General features: G+C 42.6%; 2 protein-coding genes across 2 annotated transcripts in view; both read right to left on the bottom strand.

The window, feature by feature from the left end:
* SFT2D2 (SFT2 domain containing 2) overlaps positions 1-18,450 on the bottom strand; it is a 361,103-nt gene that overhangs the window by 274,782 nt on the left and 67,871 nt on the right. The window lies entirely within an intron of this gene.
* TBX19 (T-box transcription factor 19) overlaps positions 5,964-18,450 on the bottom strand; it is a 28,479-nt gene continuing 15,992 nt past the window's right edge. Inside the window, exons 6-8 of the mRNA XM_060009261.1 lie at positions 12,763-12,954; positions 10,364-10,499; positions 5,964-7,270 (exon numbers count right to left, since the gene is read on the bottom strand). Coding sequence (XP_059865244.1) covers positions 6,985-7,270; positions 10,364-10,499; positions 12,763-12,954 — 614 coding nt within the window. The 3' untranslated portion in view covers positions 5,964-6,984. The remainder of the gene's footprint in view (positions 7,271-10,363; positions 10,500-12,762; positions 12,955-18,450) is intronic.

Here is an 18,450-nt window from a genome sequence, read left to right as displayed (position 1 = left end):
GGACAAGGAAAAACAAGCTTGGGTGCTGCGTTGGTTAGTTTAATGTGTAACTTGGCTAGGTTGAAGGTATTCTGTAGATGTGACTAACATCATCTACAATCAATTGACTTTAAATAAAAGTGATTAACCTCAGTGACGTGGATGAACCTCAGCCAATCAGTTGAAAGTTCCTAAGAACAAAAGTGAAGTTTCCTTGAGGAAGGAGAAATTCCACCTGTGGACCGTGGTGTCCACACCTGCTTGAACTTGCCTACAGAGTTCAAGTTGGCCTAACCCCCCCACAAGTGCATACGCCAATTCCTTGCACCCAATCAATCCACACGTACACATATACATATATGATTTACTGGTTTTGTTTCTCCAGTAGAACCCAGAGCGTTGCAGATGCCTCATACTCTTTGTAAAATCTGCTACGACAGAACATTGTTTTATAGATGTGGAAACTGAAGTCCAGTAAGGTGCAGGAACTTGCTCAATGCCAGCGGCAGAACTGACATGTAAATTTCAGGTTTCTTCCTCTGTGCCCATTGCTCTCAATGCTCTTTCCTCTGTAGTTTTTAGACTGTCGTCCATGAGAAGTGACACTGTATTGTTCTGCAAGATCTTCACTACAGAGAATCCCTACTTTTTATAGCATTAAACGTCAAAATCTTCTGCACAGGCCCAAACACCTACCTGTCAATGCCAAAAGCCCTATGGAGCTGCAGTGTCAAAGGCAGCCTATTGCTCCCAATCCAATTCCAGGTATTTGGTGGGTCTTGACACAGTCATTTAGAAATTAGGAGTTGGCTACCTGCTCACTTACCACGTGTGTCCCTGCTCCTCTCTGCCATCACCACCGCTGCAGAGGAGTGAGAAGCAGTGGGTTTTTGGGAAAAAATGATTGCTATAAAATGCCTTCCATATCTGCTGATTTTCTCCTCACTCTGCCCTGCCACATATACTCTATGCTTTCTTATTGTCTCTTGCCTGACATCAGTGACTTTTTATACAGTCATCAATAGTCTCTTCACCTCAGTAAGTCAGAAAGAGACAGACAAATACCATACGATATCACTTATATGTAGAATCTAAAATAGAACACAAATGAACTTCTCTACGAAACAGAACCAGACTCAAGACATAGAGAACAGACTTGTGGTTGCCAAGGAGGAGGGGACGTGGGGGAGGAAAAGATTGGGAGTTTGGGGTTAGCAGATGCAAACTATTATATATAGAATGGATAAACAACAAGGTCTGATTGTATTAGCATAGGGAACTGTATTCAGTATCCTGTGATCAACCAAAATGGAAAAGAATATGAAAAAGTATGTATGTATATGTATAACTGAATCACTTTGCTGTACAGCAGAAATTAACACAACATTGTAAATCAACTATACTTCAATGAGAGAATTTTTTTTAAATGGTAATAATCTCTTCACCTCAATAAAACTTACCTCTGATGTCCTTCTCTCAGGAACTCAATTATTAGTTAAATAATTTGATAATTTATATTGCCTGTGGTAATGTAGGCAACAAACAAGTCAGACAGCTATTCTTCACAGATAATATTTACACAGTAAAATGATTTTCCTTGTCTCAACGCAAAAGAAACACAAACTGGAAAAATAAGTTGGGGTAGGTCAGGCACCAGGAGATAAACTCTTAGGGGATCCTAAGTCAGTGCCTTACAAATCCTGTCGCATACACTGTGACCTACTCCATTCATGGATAATGTTAAACCAGTGTTTTGTCATCCCTAAACTGAATGGACAGCAATAAACGCTTTCTAACGTCCTTGTAACAAAACAGTCCTTTAACTGCTCGAAGTGTTCAGAGGCTAAATTTACTATGCTGCATTCTGGTGTAAGTGTCTTGTGGAGGTGGGGGAAAAGTGAGAACCTACTACAAGAAGGTAGACATTGCCTCTACCAGTCATCCAGAGAGAAGGTGGGAAACCTCAGAAAAGAAACTCCTACGTTTTTCTGGGCATCAGTCTCTTGGTTTGAACATCAAAGAATCGAATTAATATACTGAGAGTATTTCTACTAAAAGCTGAAAAGATGATCTGAATGGAGGGCTAGATGGGAGGTAGACCGGGTGCCAGAGACAGAGTTCCTACTATTTGATTCCATTTATATGAAGGTCAAGAACAGGTTAAACTAACATGCAGTGATGGTGGTCAGAGTAGTATTTATCTTGGGGGCAAGTATTGCCTGGGAAGGGGCACACGGAGCCCTCTAGGGTGCTGGAAATATTCTATATTTTGATCTTATTAGGAGTTTTACAAGTATGTACATACGTAAATATTCATCAAGCTTTAAACATTAAGATTTGTGGGCTTCCTATCATATATGTCCATCTCAATACAAATAAAAATGTTAAAATCGATGCTAGTAAATTTAAGATGATTAACTTGAAAACCAAGTTATGCAGATGTATATAATATAATCCTTTCTGTTCTCGAGTTTCCCTCTATAAGCCTCTAGAAAAAAAGACAGTACAACTTGGCTGGTGTATCCAAGTGGGGTGATCACAGGTCCACAGCTGAAGCAGTGATAGAGCCCTTTGCAGTGGAGACTGTAGTGATTCTGAGAGATTCCCCAGGAATCTAGAAGCTGCAAAATCTAACTGCCCCTCTCACAGAATATTCTCCCTCCATTGCCAGCTGAGGAGGATCTGGGTTCACTCTGGTAACAGTGGTTTCCTTGCAGCCCCTTCTGTATTTTTGTAATCATGATCCAAGATCCTAACCACAGCCTGAGAACCAAGATGTCGGTGATGTTGCCAGGCAGACACGCTGACCTGCAGACGGAGGTGATTAGAACACACACACTAGGACTCAGCCACATCACGGAGGCGATCTCCACTAGTCAACAAGAAAGAGCTGCATTTGCCTAAGTAGCTGTGTAACTAGTGCTTAGTACAGAATCCAGCCAGTACAGATCAACCATGTGTCGGATGCCCCAATGGGAGAAACTTCACTTAAAAGGAGCGTCTCAGTCCCTTTTCTAGGCGAGGCTAGTCACACGTACTAACGAAGCTTGCTACTTGCCACAACTTTTAACCACTGGCCTTAGCAGGTATTTCCAATTCCATTTTGTTTATGATAAATGCAAGCTCCACTTTTTCCATTTTTAAAGCATCTTCACAAGCCTAACATAGCCTGTAACATAGTGAAGCTTGGAATTAATGAGCCTGTGCGTGTTCGCCCGTGTTGGGTGGCTTGTTCATCCCATAGCAGATGGGACTCTGGCAGCGGGTCCCTCCGACCCAACCAGCTCGGCAGGATGGAGTATGGGCATGGCAGCCCCCAATGCAGATGTAGAGAGCAGGTGGAGGGGAGGTAGTTCCCCCAAGTGCGTGGGAGGGGGTGTGGGAATTTGTACCCAGAAGGTTGGGGTACGTGGCAGACATCGTGGCTGTCTCTACAGTGACGGTAATGGGAAGGGTTTGGAATCTTCAGACCCCAGAGGCTCTTCCCTTATGCCTTTTCCAGCACTGCATACACCTTCCCTGACCTCTGCTCCCAGATGCCCATATTCTGTTTACCAACCTGGCCAGGAGCCAATGAGTGGCTCAATGAGTGGAGAAAATAAAAGGGAGGGAGTTGAAACAAGTGCCACTGGAATGTCCCAGTTGCCCTTCCCCAACTTTGAATAACTTATGGTTCCATAAAACAAGGAATAATAGTCTTCACAAATGTGAGATGCTATTATTCACCCAAAGTTATTCCAGTCTTGGGGAAACGTGGCAAACATCTACCAGACTTCAGAGATCTTTTATTGAGTTTTTTTCTTAATAACCTAGGGTTCTCACTCTCCTCATATCACACCTCCCCACCCCTCCATCCCAGGTCTAGGAGGTGCCGAAGGGAGCGAGCAGTGGCTGCAAACTCCTGGCCCAAATCCGGTGGGCAGAAGTGTTTGGTGATAAGTGTGGCTCAGCAGGACACGGGAGAGCCACGGAGATGATGTGAGGTCCCACAAGGGGAGACACTTCCAAATAGACCAGGCCTTCAGGAGTGTTAAAATCTCTACCGCCTGGCTAAAGGAATTGTATTAACTCTTTCTATCCAAGTGGGATTTAAATTTCTTTTAAATGTCATGTGATAGAAGAGGTGTAGACGCCTAAAACTCTGAAGTGGTACCATTTTTGAGTCAGATAAAGAAGGTGCATCAGTAAGGAAAGGATGTAAAAGGCTTCCAAGTTTGTCTAATATGTCAGAGACCCTATCGTTTATTAAACTGACGTAAGCAATTAATCAGAAATTAGTCCTGGACAATCTGGAGAAAACACCAGAAAGTATATGACTCTAGCTGCATGGCTAACACCAAATAGAGATCCTCCATATGGAACCAGCTATCACGTTGTGTTTAAAAATCATCGCAGGTTCCAAGCTGAGCATCCAGTAAGACTGATAAGGTATAATCGTCCCAGACTCAGCTAACACTTACAATATTGCTTCACAGAGACCCCAATTCACCTGAGCAATATAAATGAAGAAAGGAAGGAGGTTATTGGCTTCTTTCTGCTCTGTGCCTCTGGGCCACATCTTCTGGCTCCTCCAGGCCGGGGGGAGGTGCAGGAAGGTGAGACTAAACGTAGGTTTTCATAGACCTAATTGTACTTGCTAAGCACTTAGGTGTGTGACCAATCACTGCAGTGACTGGTGAAGAGGCCTAAACTTCTAACTTACCAAAATACCATCTTGCAGAAATGCTAGTGTATTAATATCTTATTGGCCTCTAATGATATCGCAGAGGAACCAGGGAACCAAAAACAGTCCTGCCTCAGGGAGCTTTTCAAAGAGCAGTCGTGTAGGTACATTGTGCCTTGGTCACTCACACACCAGTTAGGGACCCAGAGCTCTGGCCAGGCAACCCTAAGTGTGGTCAAGTGACTTCCCAGGATACCATGTGGTGGGACTGGTGTCGTTTCTAGAGATCCAGGTCCAGAAATGGAATGGCACCAAAATATCAGGGTAACCACAACATGTTAAAAGACCTTCTCGGGCTTCCCTGGTGGCGCAGTGGTTGAGAGTCCGCCTGCGGATGCAGGGGACACGGGTTCATGCCCCGGTCCGGGAAGATCCCACATGCCGCGGAGCGGCTGAGCCCGTGAGCCATGGCCGCTGAGCCTGCGCATCCGGAGCCTGTGCTCCGCAACAGGAGGCCACAACAGTGAGAGGCCCACGTACTGCAAAAAAAAAAAAAAGACCCTTCTCTGCAGAAAGAGCCATAGACTCAACAGGACGTCCCAGGCTAAGGCTTGGTCTGCGTGGGTTTGCATGGGCTCCACTGATGGAATAGGGGTGGGAGCAGCTGAGCCATTGCCAGGCCCCGAGTGGACCCTCAGAGTCCCTCAGGGATGACCCAAGAAGGCTACCAGTCAGTGCAGCGTGATGTTGATGATGGGAGAACCGCCCATCACCCAGGTCTGGAAACCTCACTCCTGTGGCGATCAACACGTGCAGTGGTGGATAGAAAAGGAAAAGGGAAACCAATGAAACCGTGATTCTGCTCACTGGCTACAGCAATGGCCTAGGCTGGGGCAGAGGTTGAAACTCTTATCTGGTGAGGTTCCTGGAGTATTTATCATTCTCTTTCTCTATTCCAGGCAAGCTGTTTCCAAGTTTGGCTCTGAGGTCACTGTCTGGAGCACTTGTACAAAACACAGATTCCTGGACTCCAGCCCCAAAGATTCTGACCCAAGAGGTATGCAGTACGCCCAGGTGTTCCAGGTGATGCCGGCACAGGGGATCCAAGGACCAGTGTTTGAGAATAACCGCTCTAGTCCACACCGACTCCTTATATCATCAATCACTGAGAATGGGCTGCATCTCATATGCAACACCAAGCATGACCCCGGGATCCCACTCTGACCTGCTGCCCTGTCTCGGGACACGTGTCTCTGAGCTCTGCCCCCTAGTGAGCTCCACAACTGTCCATTTAGCACATGCACTTCACACGCACTCAACTCAACCAGTGTTTATTGGGCACCTACTATAGGCAAGGCACAGAACCAGATGCTGCTATGGGGAACAGAGACAAGAAGGCTGGGCCTCACCCTCGAGGGGCTCACAGTCTAGTGGGAGAGAGACATATGCACAGGTATAAAAATACAAGGCAGAATGAGGTGAGCTCTAGAACAGAGGCAAAACCAGTGGGAGGTCAGGGAGCCCAGCAGATCAGATGCTTGATGCAGTGGGTGGTGCTCTGGCCAGTCCCTGGGAGACGGGCAGGATTCGTACAGGTAGGACTGAACAGAGAAGGATATTTCAGGTACAGGAGTAGGTACAGAGCTGGGAGAGTACACTGAACGTTCAAAAGACAGGGGCAGAATGTATGCCTTGACTGAAATATAGGATGCTAAAGGGAAAACAGGTAGCTAAAGCTGGAAAAGTGGTTTGAGGGCAGATGGCAGAGGAGATCGACTTCAGTCTGTAGGCAATGGTGAGCCATCGAAGGTTTCTAAGCCAGGGAGTGACATGATCTCATTTCCTCAATTCTCTACGCTGTAATATGTGATTAGCTCTGTTTTCGTTAACTTCACTCCATGGACTTACACCCTTCCTTGGTCTCTGTGGCCACGCATACTTTCAGGGCTGCACAAAGCTCCAAAGCAGTGGCCTTAGGCTAAGTAAATGTTGAGCTCACTTAACAGCCTTGCATCACCTCCACAGAACAAGAAGGACAGCCTTCTAGAATCACTTGACAGTAAGGGGCAGGGCACGAGGAAAATACTCAACGAACTTTTGTTGCCTAAGCATAGCACGGATAAGTTGCAGAGAAAATGGGAGCGCAAAAAGAAAATGGTGGAGAGATGCAGGTGACGAAATTAGCATTATCCAAACTAAACCATCTCCCTGTAGGCTTCTGGTATAACCCCGTTCACTGGGTGGGGAGACTCTGCAGTCTGACTCACTGGGATTAGTAGGTGAGACTTCTAAGAGCTCTACACCTAGCAGGTTCTCTGCTGACAACTTTCCTAGGATCCTGCTTAACTATCCAGCGAGGAGGGAGACTGGCGCCCACCCCCACCCGGGCTACCACAGCCTGAGAAGGGATGCGAGGTCACTGCTGTCCAGGTAGACACAGCGATGCTGGTCAGCGAGGGCTCCCCCAGAACCTCCACACCAGCCGAAGCAGGAGCCTGGGTGGAGAGGGGCGAAGTCACAGCTGGATTACCCAGGAGAAACGCTCCCGGGGAGCCGGCGTGCACCTCTGAGCCCGACCCGGAAGGGCCCCCGCCACCGTTACTGATGGTCCACAGGCACGGGTAGGGGCTGCAGAGAAACAGAGAGAGAGAGAGAGAGAGAGAAAATGCTTGTCGGCACACCCAGGAAGGATTGCCACCTGACAAGCACGCACGCAGTGCTGAGAGGGGCACAGGTCTAGGAAGAGGGCATCGGACCATGGCGTTATTTCTAGCTCGGACACACACTGGCCCAGTTTCTGCAGAGAAGCAGCAAGATGTAGTAGAATAAGCATAGGATTAGGTGTCCTGAGACCCGCATTTTGATGCTGGCCCTACCTCTAGCAAGTTGTTCAGTGCTGAACATGCATTTTATTTCTCTAGGCCTCACTTGCCACCTGTGTAAATGGACAGGGGAGTGAAAGGATGATATTTGGGCAGCATGATCTGTGAGTAAGGTCCCTCACTGACCAAGAGAGGTGATGTGGCCTAATAGCCAGGACACATTGTTGTCAGAAAACCTAGGTTTGAACCCTCGCACTACCACTTATTAGCTCTGTGACTTTGATCAAATTATTTATTGTATGAGCCTCAGTTTCCTCATCCTCAAGATTTGGAGTGATAATTAGACATACCTTACAGATGTTGTTATGAGGATTAAATAAGGAAATGAGTATGTGATGACTAACACATAGGACTCAGTAAATGATGGTTCTTATAATTAATTCTTCCATTCCAGGTTTCTACCTGTCAGCTCTGGTCCCTGGTAGAAAGGCTGGGGAGCTGTACCGCTATCTTGGATTTCTCTTATCCTATGTCACTGGTTCACAAACTTGACTGCACACGGGAATCACTTAGCGAATTAAAAAAAAAAAAAAATACCGATGCCTGGGTTCTATCCCCCGAGATTCTCATCTAATTAGTCTGGCATTGTATTGCTTGACAATAGGCTCATTAACTAATGTCAGTACTGAACACATTTGCTTTCCTCTAGCAAAACCTTTATAGCATCAGCAATGGGTTAAACATGCCACTGATGAAGCCAGAGGTAGCAATGCCACCCTGCACTCTCTGCCGTATTTCAGATACCGCAGACCTCACTGGACCATATGAAACCTGCAGAAACCCAGGCTTTGGGGTTTTGGTGTTTTTGTTTTTGTTTTTTAGCCAGCTCAGCTTGCTGGGATTCTGACCCCAATTCCCCAGTTTCCAGAAGAGACTCTTCTACGATATCAGTCAGATGCTTTCTGATGCTTCCTGGGCCGGTGGGAAAACCACGGGCTCTGAGTTACATTACTTACTGGATGACCTTCAGGCAGTTTTTTAATGCCTCTGAGCTTTAGTTTCTCCATCAGGAAAATAGGAATTTTAATAGAAGTCTTATGGATGTCTTTGAATCCTATAAATGACTTACATAAAGGATCTAGTACAAAACTTGGCACATGGTTGTTTAATATCTTCAAAGACACTCTTTCCCTCACTTTCTACACAGTCCCAGTCAGTGCATTTCCCTGAGGTCCTCCTGTCAAGCACTGTTCAATAGGCTAAACTTTTGAGTAGCCACATTTTAAAAAGAAAAAGAATGAAAAGAAAACAATGAACTTACTGTTAATAATATTTTATGTAACTGAGAATATTCAAAATGTTATTTCCACATGCATTCGGTATTTAAAAATTGTTGAGATTTTTATTCTTTGTTTTGTACTAAGTCTTCAAAATTCTGTGTGTTACACTTACAGCACATCTCAGTTCGGAACAGCTGCATTTCAAGGGTCCAGAGCCAGAGGCGGCTGGGGGCTGCTGCATTGAACAGTACAACACTAGACCCTCGGGGGCCCCAGCAACATTAGCAACAAAATCAAGATCACAGTTTACAGCAACACCTGGAAGCTGGTTAAAAATGCAGAATCTCGGGCTTCCCTGGTGGCGCAGTGGTTGAAAGTCCACCTGCCGATGCAGGGGACTCGGGTTCGTGCCCTGGTCCGGGAAGATCCCACATGCCGCGGAGCAGCTGGGCCCGTGAGCCATGGCCGCTGAGCCTGCGCGTCCGGAGCCTGTGCTCTGCGGCGGGAGAGGCCACAACGGTGAGAGGCCCGCGTACCGCAAAAAAAAAAAAAAAAAAAAAAAAAAAAATGCAGCATCTCAGGCCTCAACCCAAACCTATTAATCAGACTGTACAGTTGAACAACATCCCAGGTGATTCTAATGCACATTAAAGTGTGAGACGCACTGCTGTGGATCAAAGTTCTACCTTCCCCAAACTTTTTCTAGACCTGCAAGTCATAAGTCATCTACCATCTGCCCCCTCCACCGCCAAAAATAAAGGATGGGGACATCTTTTCATTTTGAATCCCCTTTTGGACCTTCTCAAAATTCTGCATACTTACATTGAACGTAACAGCTGACGTGTATATATTGATAGAATGTTACTGCTTACACTGCATTATAATGCTTTTTCTAATTTGGGTGCTCACCATACCCTACAGGGTAGCTCACATTATTGCCATGTTACAGATAAGAGAGCTGAAGCTCAGTGAGGCTAAGAAAATTGCCCAAAGTCACAAAGTCAATAAGGAGTCAAACTGGGGCTCAAGCCCACATTTGTCAGACCCCAGGCCCCTTCCCTTTCCCCTCCACCACGCGGATTTCCAGTCAGAACTGAATGCAGGTCTCTGGTGTGAGAGGTATGCTATGGGTCCTACAAGCTGCACTCAGCCCTATTGCCTCCTATTGCCTGGGTTGAGGCCCGGACACCCAAAAGCTGTCCCCCTGTTAGAATGAACAGCTTGTAAGGATATGGACAATCAAGGGTCTTGAATTCTCAGTGTGTATTTACACGTTTCCCCTTCAGTTTCCCAATATTCGGTATCTATCTGCTACCACCACAGTTCACAGTATTTCTTCCTGGTTCGAGATAAATGATTCCAGGCCATAATATCTTTTCCCTTCTAAAAATAAAATACGGAAGCTACAAAGAAAAGAGTACATGACTGAGCACGTGCCTTCCCACCACCCTTCCTCCAGGGATGACAGGTTGATCCTGTCGTTACTTCTACTTCCTAGTGGCTTAGAAGTCAGGACAATAGCTTAGACCAAGCCACTCCAGGAAAAAGAATGAACTCGAGTCCCCAGTGCTGAAGTCAACCCTCAAGACCAATGAGCAAGTTGCTGGTGTTGGGCTTACCTAGGCCCTGGATTGATCGGTCCGCTGGTGTGAGGTACAGACAGGATGCTGGCGTGGGGTGTGGAGGGTAAGGAAGTCCAGCTGTCGGCTCCAGAGAAAACTTGCAGATTATTGCTGGGGCTTTCTATCAAATTCACTTTTGGGAAATAACAACAGTTCAATCGATGGAGCATGGAAAACATAAAGATGGTGACCAATGACATTATCCTAGGTCAAAATATAACCATGGCCTGTGCCACATGTGCCAACAGTTGTTCATCTTTTCTGAAGGCCACAGAAAGGAGTGTGGAGCTTAGGTTAATTCAGTGGCAGCCATATGTCACGTACCGCTCATCTCTTAATGTTCACAACAGTGACGACTCATCGCCATTTTATAGATGAGGCTCAGATAGGTGGGAGGATTTGTCCTTTATGACACAGATCTAGCTCATGTCACCGCACTCACCTCCCCTTTAAAATGGGCCATGTCATCATCTCAGGACAAGCCTAAGGACCACCAGTGTCCCAGATGAGATTCTGAGGACCAGGACCTATCTTCTCAGCAACCCCAAGGAGATTTAAACATCTCAAGAATAGTGCCTTCTGTCTTTGAATCGCCATTTGCATAAATAGTGCCTATACAATAGAGAGGAAGAAGGAGAAGAAGGAGGGGAGGAAGGAGGGGAAAAAGGAAAGAGAGGAAGAGGATTCCATGTATATCTCTGGCCACGTCACTCCTTTTCATGATGTGGCCCTTGCAACTTCCTCAGCTTCAGCTCTTTCATCCACCACCTCGCCACCCCCTCCCTCTACACTCTTTTCCCAAACTATTCCCCAGACAACCTAGGTTCTCTCCTCCTTCTGTGTCTTTGCTCATACCACTCTCTCACCTGGAATGCCCTTCACCTCTGCCTGTGTCCCATGTCATCTCTCTTTCACCCCTGCCCTCTCCCACCCCTGTCCTTTTCTATTTATTCTTCAAATCTCAACTTAAACGCTAAGCCGTCTGGGTAGATCTAGCTGCTCTTTTTCCTTCATTCCCATAGCACCTTGACTTGTGTGTTCTATAGAATGTTTCTCAAACTTTAATGTGCATAGGAATCACCTGGGGATCTTGTTAAACTGAAGACTCTTTCAGAAGGAGAACCTGAGAGCCTGCATTTCTAACAAGTTCCCAGGAGATGCTGCAGGTCCGAGGACCACATTAGAGCTCTCACTACGTTGTATTAGGATTAATTATTTATGTATTCATGTAGCACTGAGCTCCTTCAGGGAAGAAATTAGACCTTAATCACCTTCCTAGCCCCACTGCCTAGAAGAGTGCCTGGTGCATAGCATTTGCTCAGAAGATGTGTTTTGTGTGCTGACCATGGGAAAGAACCAGAAAGTAGATGAGAACCCTGCTCAGTTTCTGATACATTAACCTACATTTTCTCCCTTCCTGGCAGCAGCTATCGAGGCTGCCGAGAGTAGCAGGTGATGGGGCACAGGGACAGATACCTGGTGACCAGCAAAGCCCTCTGCAGGTACAGAGCTCAGAGTGTCCCTGAGGCTGGAACTTTAACACTCTCCTCCATCTCCCATGCCATGAACTTTACCTATTTGTTTCATTTAGTGTCAGTCCCCCCATATGAGAATAGAATCTCTTTGAGAGGTAGGTATTAATTTATTTTGTTCATGGACAAAACCTGGCTCATAGTCAACCCTCAATAAATATTTGCTGCATGAATAACTGAATGAGAAATCAACCCTTGGTTTCATGTCTCCCTTCCTTCATACGAATCTAATAACCAGGCAAGATCTGGGCTTACACGAGGCCAAGGCAGACAAGGCAGCAGCCAATGAGGAAGAAACTGCACAAACAACAGCATCAGCTTAAAAACTAATCAGACTGCAAAAATTATCAAGGTTGAATTTGCACGCCTCCAACTGAATCAGACCAAAGCAAGGATGTTGAGTCATCCACCTTCCCAGAGACCTTCTTAATAGCTCTCCAATACTGGGCCCAGTATTCCCTGGACTGAGCCATACACTGCAAATGTAGAAAAGAGCCATGTGAGGGCAATGAGCTGAGCGTCTCAGAGTCCCACGGCTTAACTTGGCTTTTAGAGATGCAGCCTGAAACTGCCCAGTACACCAGCGCCCTGGGAGGAGGACTTTCACAACCATTAGAAACTGGGTGTCTCCCCGTTTTTGTAATTATTTGAAGTAATTACAAAACACTAATAATGTTGTAACTATATAATCAACTATTAGTATATAAAATAAAAAATTAAAATATTAATACACAATAATTTTATATATATTAGATGAAAGGGATTCTATCTTCAGATATTTCCCCATTTCTAGCTGTTTATCCATTTCTCACCACCACCACCGACACCCACACCCCCAAGGGTTTAATTAGCAGAATCACACACCTGAGGGAGAGTGGTTTCTGTGCATGTACGCAGAAGGGTATGGAGCCTGCCGGTGGTGTCCTCGGAGGCCAGAATAGTGCTCACAGCCATGGTGGGTGTGGGGAGCAGACAGAGGCAAAGGAGTAGCATACTGGTAATTGGCGTTTCCTGCTGTGCATACTCCATCCGGATTGGAAAAGATCCAGCCTCCCACTAGAAGAGACAAGAGGAAGACACAGAGAATGACTCTGAACTTCCACACCAAAATCAGGTTACCAGCCACTTTGCATAGTTATGTTTCTGTGTGAATGACACAATGTCTGTCCATGTGGAGTTACATACCACCACCCCCACTGCCACTCCCCTTCTATGTTAGCAGCAAAGTTGGCTTCTTTGGAAGTGGATGAAGAAGCAAAGTTGGTTTCTTTGGAAGTGGATGACGGGTCCTATCAAAGTTTGCAAAACCTCTTAAGAAATACTGTGGAATCACAGCTATATAAAATATTATTTGAATGGACAAGTCAATAGAAGTGCAAAAGTTAAGTTGCTTCTGACTTAATTGGGTTAAATTAAAAGTCAATCTAAGAAGGAGGTGTTAGATGTATATCCTACTCACTGATCTACAGCTACCAAATGTTTAATTTGGTTACCCAGAAAGAGTGAAGGCCTCTCTGTTTCTGCCCAGTGGGAAGGTATCTTTAGTTCTCACTCCAAGAATGAGGAGACATGATCCCTCCCGTCACCACCCCACAAAGAGGATTCTGAAAGCAAAAAGAGAGAGAGCTGGCTAGACAACTTGACAAGAATCTTGTGACACATTTTGGAAAACTGCAAAATATTTCACAGAAATGTGTTTGTGAATGACCATCTCAATTGATGCAGAAAAAGCATATGACAAAAGTTAACACCCTATCATAATAAAAACACTCAACAAACATAGAATACAAGGAAATTGCCTCAACATAATAAAGGCCATATGGGACAAGCCCACAGCTAACATCATACTCAATGGTAAAAAACTGAAAGTTTTTCTCTAAGATCATGAACAGGACAAGAATATCCACTCTCACCACTTCCATTCAACATAGTGCTGGAGCAAACTGGAAAAAAGGAAAAGAAAGAAAGAAAAAGCATCTGAATTGGAAAGGAAGAATAAAATTATCTCTGTTCACAGATGACACAATCTTCTATGTAGAAAACCCTAAATATTTCACACACAAAAAAAAACTTTTGGAACTAACAAACAAATTCAGCAAAGTTGCAGGATACAAAATCAACACACAAAAATCAGTTGCATTTCTACACACTAACCATGAACAATCTGAAAAGTAAACTAAGAAAACAATTCCATTTAGAATAGCATTGAAAAGAGGAAAGTACTTTGGAATAAACTCTACCAAGGAGGCAAAAGACTTGTACACTGAAAACTACTAAACATTGATGAAAGAAATTAAAGAAGATACAAATAAGTGGAAAGACATCCTATGTTCATGGAATGGAAGACTTAATATTATTAAAATGTTCATACTACCCAAAGCAATCTTTATCAAAATCCCAATGGCATTTTTGTCAGAAACGTAAAGCAATACTAAAATTCTAGTATTCTAGCTAGTTGGTGAAAGTATGTGCTTCTTGTTCCAGGGCCTGTATTACTAAGTCTCAATCTTTTCCCATGAATTCACTTGAAGTAGAGCCTTCTATTCAGAACGTTCACTAAATTTTTTTTATTGTGGCAAAAACACATGACATAAAATGCACCCTCACAACAATTTCCACATGTACAGTATAATATTGTTAACCACAGGCACATTTTAGTGCAACAGATTCCCAACACCATTTGCTGAAGAGACTATCCTTTCCCCATCATGTAACTTGGCACCCTTGTTGAAAATTATTTGACCATATAAGCAGGGTTTATTTCTAGGCTCTCTATTCTTCCATTGGTCTATATGTCTTTATGCCAGTACCATACTATTTAGAGTATTGTAGCTTTGTAATGTGTTTTGAAATCAGGAAGTGTGAGGCCTCTAGCTTTGTTCTTATTTCTCAGGATTGTTTTGGCTATTTGGGGTTCTTTGAGAGTCTATATGAATTTTAGTATCCGGTGATATCCACATGCAAAAGAAAGAAGTTTAACTCTTATATTACACCATATAAAAAATTTAACTTAACTTAAAACAAATAAATAAAAAAATGTAAGACCTATAAAACTTCTAGAAGAAAACACAGGAGAAAACTTCATGAAATTGGATTTGGCAATGATATCTTGGATACGACACCAAAACACAGACAACAAAAGCAAAAATAGACAAACTATGTCAAACTTTAAAACTTCTGCACAGCAAAAGAAGCAGTCAACAGAGTGAAAAGGAAATCTACCGAATGGAAGAAAATATTGGCAAACTATATATCTGATAAGGGATTAATGTCTAGAATATATAAAGAACTCCTACAACTCAACAATAAAAACAACAACAAAACTCCAATTAAAAATGAGAAAAGGACTCGAATAGACATTTCTCCAAAGATATACAAATGACCAATAAGTATATGAAAAGATGTTCAACATCACTATTCATCAGCGAAATGCAAATCAAAACTAGATATCACATCATACTATTAAGATGGCCATTATCCAAAAACCAAAAAAACAAAATAGGAAACAGCAAGTGCTGGTGAGAATGTGAAGAAATTAGAACCCTGTGAACTGCTGGTGGGAATGCAGAATGGTGCAGCTGTCATGGAAAACACTATGGAGTTTCCTTAAAAAATTAAACACAGAAGTACTGCATGATCCACCAATCCCATTTCTGGGTATATATCCAAGAGAATTAAAGACATTTGCAAACCTGTGTTCACTGCAGCATTATTCACAGTAGCCAAGAGGTAGAAGTAATCTAAATGACCAACAACAGGTTATTGGATAAGCAAATTTGGTATATACATGCAAGTAAATATTATTTCAGCCTTAAAAAAGAAGGAAATCCTGTCATATGATACAACATGGATGAGCCTTGAGGGACATTAGGCTAAGCAAAAGAAGCCAGTCACAAAAAAACAAATATTGCATGATTCCTCTTACGCTAGGTATCTAAAGGATATGCAAATAGAGATAGAAAGTAGAACAGTGGTAGCCAGGGGCTTTGTGGAGCGGGAGATGTGAAGAGATGTAGTTTGGTGAATATATGTAGTTTCAGTCATGCAGGAATGGGGGCGGGGGGTGGGCAGGTGGTTCTGGGAATCTGTTGCACTAAAATGTGCCTGTGGTTAACAATATTATACTGTACATGTGGAAATTGTTGTGAGGGTGCATTTTATGTCATGGTTTTTTGCCACAATAAAAAAAATTTATTGAACATTCTGAATAGAAGGCTCTACTTCAAGTGAATTCATGGGAAAAGATTGAGACTTAGTAATACAGGCCCTGGAACAAGAAGCACATACTTTCACCAACTAGCTCTCAACTGAGGGGCCCACAGATAAGGATTCAGACACACCAGAGATGTTCCTTAAGAATATTGACTAGGGATTGTCAGTAATATGGAAATGGAACTTTTATTAAAAACCATTTGCTTAATACTTTTTAAGTATAAGTAAGCAAATTGTACAGAATTCATATTACAAAATGTATGTCAGTCATTCTCAACAAATCCTTTTGTTATCTTCATTTTCTCATTTTTGTATAGACACATGGCCCAAGGGATCCCTACCTGAACAACAGATCAAGATTCAGGTGTCCAGTGAGCAAAGCTAGGCAAGTGGTCCCACAGAACTGGACTTTTGTCCATGTAGTTTGCCGCATGTAAGGTATATACCTTAAGAAGCTTACTAAGAAGACTACAACATATGAACTTTGAAAAGGTATGGTTCCACATGTGATACTATCCTATACAAAAGTGCTTTTTATTCCAGGTCACATAAAAAGTGCTTTTTCTATGGATAAATTTCTAGAAATGTACAATCTCCCAAGACTGAATCAGGAAGAAATAGAAAATATGAACAAATTGATTACCAGTAATGAAATTGAATCAGTAATCAAAAAACTCCCAACAAACAAAAGTCCAGGACCAGATCACTTTACAGTTTAATTCTACCAAATATTTAAAAAAGTTAACACCTATCCTTCTCAACTATCCCAAAAGCTGAAGAGGAAGGAATGCTTCTGAACTCATTCTATGAGTCCAGCATCACCCTGATACCAAAACCAGACAAAAGCACCACAAACAAGAAAATTACAAAACAAAACAAAAAGGAAAAAACAACAAAAAAGAAAATTACAGGCCAATATCTCTGATGAACATAGATGTAAAAATGCTCCAAAAAATTAACAAACTAAATTCAACAGTATATAAAAAGGATTATATATCATGATCAAGTAGGATTTATCCCAGAGATGCAAGGATGGTTTGATATCTATAAATCAATGAATGTGATACACATTAATAAACTGAAAAATAAAAATCATATGATCATCTGCATAGAGGTAAAAAAAAAGCTTTTGACAAAATACAACATCCATTTATGATAATAACTTTTAACAAAGTGGGCATAGTGGGAACATACCTCAACATATTAAGACCATATATTGACAAGCCCACAGCTAACATCATACTCAATGATGAAAAGCTGAAAGCATTTTCTCTAAGATCAGGAACAAGACAAGTGTGCCCACCCTTGCCACTTTTATTCACCATATTATTGGAAGTCCATCACAGCAATCAGACCAGAAAAAGAAATAAAAGGAATCCAAATTTGAAAGGAAGAAGTAAAACTGTCACTGTTTGCAGATGATACTATATAATGAAAATTCTAAAGACACCACCAAAAAATTACTAAAACTAATAAATGAATTCAGTACAGTTGCCGGATACAAAAATAATATACTGAAATCTGTTATTTCTATACACTAACAATGAACTATCAGAAAGAGAAATAAAGAAAACAATCCCATTTATAATTGTATCAAAAAGAATAAAATATCTAGGAATAAATCTAACCAAGGAGGTAAAAGATCTGTACTTGGAAAATTGTAAGACACTGATGAAAGATAGTGAAGATAACGCAAACAAATGGAAAGACACACCATGTTCATGGATTGAAGTAATTAATATTGTTAAAATGACCATGCAACCCAAGGCAATCTACAGATTCAGTGCAATCCCTGTCAAAATACCAAAGATAATTTTCACAGAACAAAAACAAATAATTCTAAAATTTTTATGGAAACACAAAAGACCTTGAATAGCCAAATCAATCTTGAGAAAGAAGAACAAAGCTGGAGGTATCATGCTCCCTGATTTCAAACTAAACTGCAAAGCTACAATGATCAAAACAGTATGGCTCTGGCACAAAAACAGACACATACTTCAATGAAACAGAATAGAGAGCCCAGAAATAAACCTACACTTACATGATCAATTAATCTATGACAAAAGAGGCAAGAATATACAATGGGGAAAAGATAGCCTTTTCAAAAAGTGGTGCTGGGAAAACTAGACAGCTACATGAAAAAGAATCAAACTGGACTACTTTCTCATATCATATACAAAAATAAACTCAAAATGGATTAAAGACTTAAATGGAAGGCCTGAAAGCATAAAATTCATAGGAAAAAACATAGGCAGTAAACTCTTTTGACATCGGTCTTAGCTATATATATATATATATTTTGGATCTGTCTTCTCAGGAAAGGGAAACAAAAGCAAAAAT

Source organism: Delphinus delphis, chromosome 1 (assembly GCF_949987515.2).
Source record: "Delphinus delphis chromosome 1, mDelDel1.2, whole genome shotgun sequence".
Lineage (NCBI taxonomy): Eukaryota > Metazoa > Chordata > Mammalia > Artiodactyla > Delphinidae > Delphinus > Delphinus delphis.
This window is presented reverse-complemented; position numbering and strand designations above follow the sequence as displayed.